This window comes from Arachis duranensis, chromosome 6 (assembly GCF_000817695.3).
Source record: "Arachis duranensis cultivar V14167 chromosome 6, aradu.V14167.gnm2.J7QH, whole genome shotgun sequence".
Taxonomy (NCBI): domain Eukaryota; kingdom Viridiplantae; phylum Streptophyta; class Magnoliopsida; order Fabales; family Fabaceae; genus Arachis; species Arachis duranensis.
Genome location: NC_029777.3, coordinates 5,711,213 through 5,721,425, shown reverse-complemented (window position 1 = coordinate 5,721,425; position 10,213 = coordinate 5,711,213). Strand labels below are relative to the sequence as shown.

At 34.6% G+C, this 10,213-nt stretch overlaps 2 protein-coding genes and 2 non-coding genes across 4 annotated transcripts; 3 read left to right on the top strand and 1 right to left on the bottom strand.

Moving 5' to 3' along the window:
- The first annotated feature begins 3,078 nt into the window (after nucleotides 1-3,078).
- Nucleotides 3,079-4,773, top strand: LOC107492215 (60S ribosomal protein L18). Its single transcript, XM_016113208.3, has 5 exons — nucleotides 3,079-3,186; nucleotides 3,281-3,370; nucleotides 3,767-3,895; nucleotides 3,997-4,179; nucleotides 4,382-4,773. Exons 1-5 carry the CDS (start codon nucleotides 3,184-3,186, stop codon nucleotides 4,538-4,540), a joined length of 564 nt encoding a protein of 187 aa, XP_015968694.1. The 5' UTR covers nucleotides 3,079-3,183; the 3' UTR covers nucleotides 4,541-4,773.
- Nucleotides 3,430-3,529, top strand: LOC127739987 (small nucleolar RNA snoR69Y). The gene has a single exon (XR_008000728.1). It is a non-coding gene; the product is annotated as a small nucleolar RNA snoR69Y (small nucleolar RNA).
- LOC127739993 (small nucleolar RNA snoR53Y) lies at nucleotides 3,596-3,675 on the top strand. Its single transcript, XR_008000734.1, has one exon. It is a non-coding gene; the product is annotated as a small nucleolar RNA snoR53Y (small nucleolar RNA).
- A 447-nt stretch (nucleotides 4,774-5,220) lies between the features above and the next one.
- Nucleotides 5,221-10,213, bottom strand: LOC107492180 (uncharacterized). The gene is made up of 5 exons (XM_052262914.1): nucleotides 9,247-10,213; nucleotides 8,925-9,165; nucleotides 6,138-6,737; nucleotides 5,680-5,924; nucleotides 5,221-5,606 (listed from the first exon to the last, which is right to left on the bottom strand). Exons 1-5 carry the CDS (start codon nucleotides 9,954-9,956, stop codon nucleotides 5,360-5,362), a joined length of 2,043 nt encoding a protein of 680 aa, XP_052118874.1. The 5' UTR covers nucleotides 9,957-10,213; the 3' UTR covers nucleotides 5,221-5,359.

Genomic DNA, 10,213 nt, shown 5'->3' with positions numbered 1-10,213 from the left:
TTATTTTTTATAAAAAAATATTAATTTAGACAGGTTGAACTGTTCAAGGTATAGTTTATCGATTTTTTGGCCAAATCAATTTATCTGATCTAATTTTGATAAAACAACATGGTTTAATTAATTACATATATTGAATTTTAATTACTTAAAAATATTTTTTAAAAAATACGTTTTAAGTGTCTTTATCTGAGTGGGTTTAAAAAAAATTAGCTACTCATGGTATCTTTTAGTTCAACAAGTCAATGATTAATCTGTCGTAGATCTAAGCTTAATTTAAGAGTCTGTTGTTGGTCAATGAATTATTACATACACAAAGTGAAATTCAAATCTCGATCAAACAAACTTGTGAGTTGATCACTTGACTAACTCAAATTAATTTAATAAGTATAGAAAAAAAAAGTTATTAGAAATTTCTGTGTCTTAAACAAGTTTGTGTTCCAATTTTGGAGTGGACAAAAATTTTAAATTGTTTAATCTTTGGGCCATAATTTGTTTGTGTATCCATTTTTGTCTTTTATTCCAAATAATTTGTATATTTTTTTATTATTGATATTAAAAATAATTAATAAAAGTGGAAGGAGATGAAAAATGAATTCTTTTTTAATACTGTAAAAAAGGTATACGAGTGAAATATACATAATAAAGTACCAATTTGATTTTGTTCATTTGTCCGAATGACAACGTAATTTTTGAATAAAAAAAATTCACTTCAACTCCTAACTTTATGTTCCGTCGGCCAATCTTTCTATCACTTTTATCGTTAAAGAGTAGTAGAACTTACTGATGTGTCTCGTTAAGTTGTTGAAGTGGAAGGTTAAAGTGATGAGGTGGATGTTAAATACTCATGTGGCTTGTTAAAAAGGATAAGGGGTTATCTGTCTTGTTCCACAGGATCACGAATGACATTGTTTTGTAGTCTCCAGAAGACGTTATTAAATGATTCTCGTCGTCTCTCTCCCTTTATTTCATGTTTGGAACCCTAACCTTCATGAGCTAGCAGAGAGGGTGGGAGTAGAAGAGATGGGGTGAACGATGAAATAGTATAATTTAATTGTGATTTAGGTTACAACCTCTATTTGGGAGAACAAATGATGAAAGTGAGTTTCATCCACTTGTGCTACTAGAGTCCCTCATTTTCGAATTGATTTAGATAGTTTCTTCTTTTATTTTTTCGCCTTTACCTACAGTTACAAATAACATACAATTCATATATAAACAATGACAAGATTATGAACACAACTTTGAGAGATATAACCATGAACCTACTCACCATTAGATTCATGATAGTTACTACAGAATTGACATTCTGACTATTTTTTGAATTTCTGTGCTTCCTAAATCTATATAAATCATTGTTTAAATATGATGAATTAAACACATGAGCATTTTAGTTACAGACAATTAAACCCCTCATGAAAATATAATATGACACTTAAAATTCCGACAATCGAATCCTAGAGTGATTATACATTTGTGGTGTTGGTAGAATCCACTGATGCAACACTCTCCTTTCTAACTCTTCTTTTCTTCTTGGCCATATACTTCCAATTAAAATCGTTAGAGACTTTGAACAAGTCTTGTAGTAATGGCCCTTTTGGCCACACTTATTACAAGTTACTTCAAATGTCTTTCTGGTATTTAGAATGCATCTCTCCTTCAAGAATTTTCTCTCTAACTCCATCATCAATTACTTATAGTAGATCTACAGGATAATCAAAATATGTATAAAATTTATCTACACTCCTATCATCATCATTCACCTTATCTTTTTCACTCCTATACTTTCTGCTACTGTTAATAGAGATTTAGGGTTTCAAACATGAAACAAAGGGAGAGATGACGACAAAAATCATCTAATAACGTCTTCTGGGAGCAGCAAAACAGTTAGGGGTGTTCGCAGTGCGGTTTGGTTCGGTTTTAAGGAAAAAAATATCCGATCCGAACGCTTAATTGATGTGCGGTGCGGTTTGGATTGGATGAAATCTTTTTGAAAATCCGATCCAATCCGATCAGATTACAAGCGGTTTGGATTTGCGGTTTTTAAATATAAAAAATTAAATACATATAACAAGTCTCAACATCAAATTTTAAATAATCAACAATGACATAACAAGTCTTAACAATATCTTAAAAAGCCAATGATAACATAACAATAGAAATAAATTTATAAGTTAGTTAAAATAAATAAATAAATAACATTTTGAACATAAAATATTTATTAAATAATAATAATACATGAATAATAGAAAAATGTATAACAAATTGAACATGCTATAAGTATAATTGTAAATATAATAATAAAATAATAATATTATAGCACATTGTGCGGTTTGGATTGGATTGGATCGGTTATGAAAAGTAGATCCAAAATCCGATCCAATCTAGCGGTTTGCAAAAAATAGAATCCAATCAAATCCGAACTAATGCGGTTTTAATCGGTTTTCGGTTTGGATCGAATTGAATGAGCGGTTTAATTTGGATCAGTTTGGATTTGAACACCCCTAAAAACAGTGTGATTCGTACTCACATGAAACGGAACAAATAGATTTTTGTCATTTCTAATGAGTTACGTGAACATCTAATATTCACCTCACCATCTGAACCTCACCTCACCAACTTAACGAGCATATTAGTAAATTTCGTTATTCTTTGACAGTAAAAATGACAGAAGGACTGTGTTGGTAAATGAAGCATAGAGTCAAGGGCGAAAGTGAATCGTTTTTTTAGTTAAGGGTCTCATTGTCATTCGGACAAATGAACAAAAATCAAATTGGTATTTTACTCAAAATATACATGAAATTGGTACAAATATTATTTTTTTTTTGGTTTCCCACGGTATCCCTCGGCTCGACATGCCAAAGACTAATCCGTCGCGGTACTGAGCTCCATTTAATATTATTTTTATGTGTACTCTATTTGCAAAGTAGGCCCCCAATTTGTTCTCATGGTCCCCAAATTTGTTCAGTGGAGGACGCATACCAGAGCAACCTATATATTGGGTATAGAGTTTTTATCTTAACAATAAAAAATAAAATAGAACGGGTTTGGCCCATAAGGCCCAAATCCATATGAAAGGAGAGCAAATGAAAAACCCTAGTTTTGGCTTGATGGTGTTTTATAGCGAGCAGGCGCAGCGTCGGAGAAGCTCTTGGTTCCAACACAGAAAACACATCCAAAGCTGCAATGGTACCCTTCGCTCTCATCTTCCCCTTCTTCCATCTCTTATTGTTGTTGTGCTGTAACCGCTGACCGTTCTGCATTTCCAAATTTGAATACGCAGGGGATCGATATTAAGGCTGGCGGCAAGAGCAAAAAGAGCAAAAGGACCGCACCCAAGTCCAATGATATCTACCTCAAGCTCCTCGTCAAGGTTCTTCTCATTATTATTCTCAAACTCCCGATCCCTTTCTTTCTTCTTTTCTATATAATATTCACGACGATGATGAAAATGTGATCCCAGCTCATTACGAGGCCTTCACTATTATCAAGGCCTGGGAATAGAATTCTCCACATTTCTCTGAGCCTCAACACACACTTCACTAACACGTTATAATTTATGCTTTTTAGTAATACTTTAGTGCTTGTAATTTGCAAGGTTCCCAATGATGCTGCTATTCTTTACCATGCTAATGCTGAATAACATTTGATTATTCCTTTCATTATACTGAGGGAACTCCTTTAACATAAATTGTGCAGATTTTGATCTGTTTTAGAGATTTATTTATTTATGTATTTGGACGGTTCTGATTTGGTGTGACATGATCAGCTTTACCGCTTCCTTGTGAGGAGGACCGGCAGCAATTTCAATGCCGTGATACTGAAGCGCTTGTTCATGAGCAAGGTTAACAAGCCTCCGCTTTCTTTGTCACGCTTGATTAAGTTCATGAAGGGAAAGGTTTGTTTTTCCATCTCTTATATTCCTTAGTGGTAAGATAGGAATTCTTTAAAGTTTTGAGTACTTACACTCTCCACTGGATGTTTGTTTTTTTGATGCAGGAAGGTAAAATTGGCGTTGTAGTGGGAGCTGTAACCGATGATATCAGAGTGTATGAAGTTCCTGCATTGAAGGTTACTGCACTCAGGTTTACAGAGACTGCACGTGCTAGAATAGAGAAGGCTGGTGGTGAATGCTTGACATTTGATCAGCTTGCACTTAGGGCTCCTCTCGGACAGAACACGGTATGTGTAGATGAGATATATAATCCACTTACTAGTTTCAAATGATGTCTATGACTATGATATATAAACTTATCAATGGATATTTGACCTGGACTGGTTCAAAATAATGGTACTATGCATTATGATAGGATGAGTTTGGAAATATTGAAGTGATCAGTTTTTAGATGGTTAATTTGGTTTATATATTGTTGTATGAATGCAGGTCCTTCTTAGAGGCCCAAAGAACTCCAGGGAAGCTGTGAAACACTTTGGTCCTGCTCCTGGTGTTCCTCACAGCCATACCAAGCCTTATGTACGATCTAAGGGAAGGAAGTTTGAGAGGGCTAGAGGAAGGAGAAACAGCAAAGGATTTAGGGTTTAAGTTGTATTATTTCCGTATTTTTCTTAAGTTTTTAGTTTTGAAATTTAACACATTCTCCCATATCCTAGTGCTGAAGACAGTTTTCCTATGTTATGTTTTGGTAAAAAATATTTGGTATGGAGAATGGAGGTTGTGCTGCTTTTCTCCTCTTATACTTTGAAGTCTACTATAAGTGCTATAATTTTTGTTGTCGTATATTATATTATTATGAAGTTTTTGTTCTCCTTTTGTTAGTCTACTGAATCGGTAGCCTTTTCAGCGGTATGAACTTGAATTGGGATTGTGCACTTAACTCTATAGTGCAGGCACATTTTGTTAAAGCTAGATTCTTATCCCTAATATGATTTGATCTTGATGTAGATCACAATCGATCTACTAAACCATCTAATGAGTGTTGAACTACCAGTCTCTTATTCAAGCCATCTGAAATGGGTGATGCCCAAATTTCTCTCTAATTTCACCCCCATCGTTTACAATTGTCTTGTGCAATATTCATATGTTTTCAAGGTTGAATTCTAACCTATATTTATTTTCCGAAATACGGTCGTCTTTGTCATAATTCAAGATACTTCTGAATTGTAGTATAATTAAATACTAAAAAAACAACTTAATGTAATCAAATAAATATAAATTTGGCTTATAGATACCGAAATCAAATAAATATAAATTTGGCTTATAGATATCGAAGTAGCACTGATTTGATCTTGCAATTAAAAGAAAATGACATAGCATCACGGTTTCAATATTTTAAATTACAGGAGAAAACTAGACCAAATAAGAAAAAACGAAAGTATAATTGTGATGATAACAAAATTAATATCAGAACTTGTTAATGAAGTCATAAATGTGATTAGTTACGTCCACAGCAGCTTCTTGGTTGTTGAAGTGAGCTACCCCTTGTTGCACAACCACATCTTGTAAATTTGGCACATCTCTCTTGAAAGCACCGCTCTCTATGTACTGTTTAATCGAAGGGGAAGTGTATACCATATCCAATTCACCTGTGATGAACTTCACCGGCACTTTTATTTGGACCCCAGTCCATGCCGCTGTCAGCTCCCAATTCCTGTAAATATCACACTGTAAATATCAGCACTCAAAAACAGTATAAATAATTACAACGAGTAAAGGGAACTCACAAGTTCATGTTTCTATAGTAGTTAAGAGGTCCAGTGAAGCCAGTTTTCTCAAACTTAGAAGCAAAATAAGCCACATCTTCTTGAGTTAACCAATTAGGTAAAGGAATTTCGGTAGTACTGGGGGGATTTGAAGGCATCCCTTGTTTTGGCAGAATTGGTGGCCCAGTGGCACGATTGCAAAACATCTTCTTCATCACATGTTCTGGCTTAGCTTTTCCAAACTCCGCTTCGGCCTTCCCTGGCTCCTGCCACACCCAATTCATCGTGTCAAACTCTCTAATTGTAATAAATGAAGTTGAAGAGGGTTGTTGACAAGTTGAGAAAACATTATTATTAGCCTTGTTGCATAGAATAAATGAAAAAAAAAAGCGCATTAATTAATTGTACCACACACATATATACTTGAAAGTGTGCGGATTTTGTATCACAGAGTTGTCGTTGTCATAAGAAAAGAAAACCTGGAATCTGCAGATGTAGTAGTCATCGCCATACAAGGCACGCATGGCGTCTACGGGCTTCACGTTTGGGTTTCTGGGCAAGAAAGGAACACTGAGACAAACGTATGCTTTCACTCTGTCAGGGCGGAACATGCAGAGGTACCAGCCGATTATGGCACCCCAGTCATGAGCCACCAGGAACACTTGATCCACGCCCAACGAGTCGATGAGTGCAACAATGTCTCCCACTATGTGGAAACAAGTGTAGCTGCTCACTGAAGAAGGAACATCGGTGTCTCCGTAGCCGCGGAGATCCGGGGCCACGCAGCGGTAACCCTTGGAGGATAGAGACAGAATCTGGTGGCGCCACGTGTACCAGAGCTCCGGGAAGCCGTGGAGGAAGAGCACCACGGGGCCTTCTCCTTTCTCTGCAACATGCATCTTGATGCCGTTTACTTCCACTGTTTTGTGCTCTATGGTTTCCATGTTTGTGATGTGAGAAGAAGGGTTGGGTGCTGTGTGTATGAAACTATGAATGAATGAAATGAATTTGAAGTAGGGATAGAAATGGGAAAGGCATACACCTGTTTCGCACACATTTCCACTTCTCCTTAAATAGATCTCTTGATTTATAATTGTTTCGCGTTATAAATATTCTACATCTATACTATAAAACAAAAAAGTTTAGGAGATAANNNNAGTGCCATCATTGTTCATGCCTAATCATTTTATTCAAATTTCCTCCAAAATTTTAGCCAACTATTAAAAAAAAATAAAAATTTAGATTTAATTATTTTTATATAAAATTAATATTTAAAAATTATCAAATAATTTAATATATTTAATTAAATTATTATCAAATAATTTTTAATTATCAATTTCATATAAAAAAATTATACATAAATTTTTATCATTGAAAAATTTGCCTCAAATAAAACAAAGTGGACACATAGATCAATTCAAATTTACATTTATACGCCGTTATTTTTATGTAAAATTTATAATTAAAATTTATTAAATAATAATTTAATTAAATTTATTAAATTATTTAACAATTTTTAAATATCAATCTCGAGATACAAATAATTTTATGCAAGTTTTCACCTAATTTGAATTTATGTGTCTGACTCTGGAGCAGGAAGGTTTCATCAGTTCAGTAGTTGGGCAGCTGAAGCGGTGGGAGTTGGAGGAGTAATGGTAACTTTACTAGAGTATATATATATGCAAATCAAAAGCATTTGACATCAAACATATTTAATGATATAAACTTAATAAAAAAAAAAGATTTATTTAATTAATAGAAAACGTAATCGGTTTTACTTAATAAGAAAAATTTATGGATAAATAAATTTATACATTATATATATTTTAAATAAATTATAATAATATAAATATTAAAATGTAAATTGTTTTTAAAAACATTTTTAATATCTTTTTTATTTATATAAAATATTTAATATATTTTTATTTTTATAAATAATAATACATATTATTTTTAAATTTATTTTAAAAGTATAAATTAAAGAGTAAAATCAAATACACATACAATAACATTTAAATATATCTAGCTAAATATGTTTAGAGAGATATTTTTAATTTTTTTATCAGACGACTGTAAAATAAAAATCGTACTGCAAATATGCGCAAAACAAGTCTATTTAATTTTAAATATTGTAAATTAAAATGATTGTGGGGTATAATTTAAAGAAAAACAGTTATTTCAACAACTAAAAGTAGCTTTATATATCATTTTTTGTAAACACTTTTTACTTTTAGTAATAAAAGATATCGATAAAAAATGCAAAAAAGAGAATCTTCTATACGTTAAAGAATAATAAAAAAAATATGTACAAAAAAAGAATAATAAAAAAAAATTAGTACAATTATTTTCTCTCTTACCTACTGGCTACTAGTGTCGGGTCGGTGCTGAATTGAATTGACGAAATCACCTCAGAGATTAGTCTTCAATTTCTTTTATGATATGTTCAAGAATCAACATTTCAATTAATAAGAAAGGACCACTAGCTACTTTCTGTTATGGCATGTGATACATAAGGACAATATCTGTATCCGCCTACCGACCCGATAAGCTATCTTGACTTAGGGTCTGGTCTGTTCTGTTCTGGTCCCCCTTCCAACAACAAAACATGGAAAATTTGTCACATTTAGAGCCCATCCAGGTACTAGGAAGAAGATATTCGCAACATCCTCAACAGTAATCTCTTTAAATCTCTAATTTCTAATTAACTACCAATTTGGTTAAGTTAATCTTAATTTATAGGATGTAGACATCATTGGAGTTGGGTGTCGTTCTCTAGGTGGCGTTTTATGTGATGATGATGACAAACTTTTTCCCTTGGTATTATGTGGTGGAAAAATTTGAGGATTATTAAATTTTAGTGAACATGTAATTAATAAAAAAAAATTGAATAATCTTATATCATTAAAAATATTATTAATAGTTATTTAATGACTATAAATTACAAAAGTTATTGGTCTCCTATCACTTAAGTGGCAGACTTAGTTTGAGATATGCACTTTGGTCCAAGAAATCAAGGAGAGAACAAGGCGGCAAAAACGCATAGTATAAACCGAAAACAGAGAATGAAGAAGAGATGCAATGAATTATTGTTAGGACAAGTTTAGCTTATTATAAAAATGAAAAAAAAAAGGAAGTTTGCTCTAAGACTTGCATGGAGTACAAGTGAAACAAAAAGAGCAGTGAGCAGTGAGCTCTAACTTATTTGAAACAGAAGGAACGTAACGCCAAGTAGACAAGGCTTTCATTTGATGATGATATTATTAGAACTTAGTAATGAAGGTGTAAATGTGATTAGTGACATCCTCTGCTGCCTCTTGATTGTTGAAGTGAGCTACACCTTCTTGAATAATGACTTCCTCCAAATTCGGCACCTCTTCCTTGAAAAGCCCACTCTCGATATAATCTTTCATCCCTAGCGACGTGTACACCATGTCCATATCACCTGTTATGAATTTCACCGGCACCTTTATCTTCGTTCCACTCCATGGTGCCGTCAACTCCCAGTTCCTGCACATTCACAAATTAATTAACTACAATTATTAATCAATTAATTAGTTATCATGCCTTCACACACACACACACACTCACAAGTTCAAATTTCTGTAGTAGTTCAAGCCACCGGTGAAGCCAGTTTTGTCGAATTTGGAGACAAAATAATCGAGATCGTCCTGAGTGAGCCAAGAAGGCAAGGTCTCAGGGGTAGATTCATTGACTCCATTTCCAAACTGTCCCTTGGGAAGGATGGGAGGGCCAGTCTTGCGGGTTGTGAGGATATTCTTCATGGCATTGATTGTTCCAACTTGAGCTATCTGACCTTCCATTTCTCCCGCTTCCTGAAACCTGCAAATGTAGTAGTCATCACCATACAAGAAACGCATCCCATCAACGGTTTTTATGGTAGGGTGTCTTCGCAGGAGAGGCACGCTGAGGCATACATATGCTTTGATTCTCTCCGGCCGGAACATGCAGAGGTACCAAGCAATCATGGCGCCCCAGTCATGAGCCACCAGGAACACTTGATCCACTCCAAGTGAGTCGATGAGCGCAACAATGTCTCCCACTATGTGGAAGCAAGTGTAGCTGCTCACCGACTTTGGAACATCGGTGTCCCCGTAGCCACGGAGATCTGGCGCCACACAGCGGTATCCCTTGGAGGAGAGAGCCAGAATCTGGTGGCGCCAGGTGTACCATAGCTCGGGGAAGCCGTGGAGGAAGAGCAGCACTGGGCCTTCTCCTTTCTCTGCAACGTGCATGTTGATGCCATTCACTGGCACCGTTCTGTGCTGTATGGTTTCCATGTTTGTTTTGTTTTGTGTATGGATGGCACGAAGAATGAATGAATTTAAACGGAGAGAAAGAGAGTTGGTTCGGCAATGGGTAGTGGCTCCTACGATGGAAATGGGACACTACATTCTTTATCCAACTTATTTATTTATTTTCAGAATTTGGAATATTCATATCTCGTTCAATGGAGAGTGTCGTCCGTCCTTGCTGCAGTTATATGCAACACAGAATATCATTGTACGGCATCTCTTCAGTGGAGGTGTTTACTGGT

What these genes read in the sequence shown, in the direction of transcription:
- LOC107492180 (XM_052262914.1), bottom strand. Translation starts at nt 9,956, where the DNA reads ATGGAAACCATACAGCACAGAACGGTGCCAGTGAATGGCATCAACATG. An exon ending in TACTACAGAAATTTGAACTT is followed by an intron (nt 9,166 to 9,246) that starts GTGAGTGTGTGT and finishes GTGAATGTGCAG; the next exon opens with GAACTGGGAGTTGACGGCAC. An exon ending in TTTACACCTTCATTACTAAG is followed by an intron (nt 6,738 to 8,924) that starts TTCTAATAATAT and finishes ATAAATCAAGAG; the next exon opens with ATCTATTTAAGGAGAAGTGG.
- LOC107492215 (XM_016113208.3), top strand. An exon ending in ACCTCAAGCTCCTCGTCAAG is followed by an intron (nt 3,371 to 3,766) that starts GTTCTTCTCATT and finishes TGACATGATCAG; the next exon opens with CTTTACCGCTTCCTTGTGAG. An exon ending in TTAAGTTCATGAAGGGAAAG is followed by an intron (nt 3,896 to 3,996) that starts GTTTGTTTTTCC and finishes TTTTTGATGCAG; the next exon opens with GAAGGTAAAATTGGCGTTGT.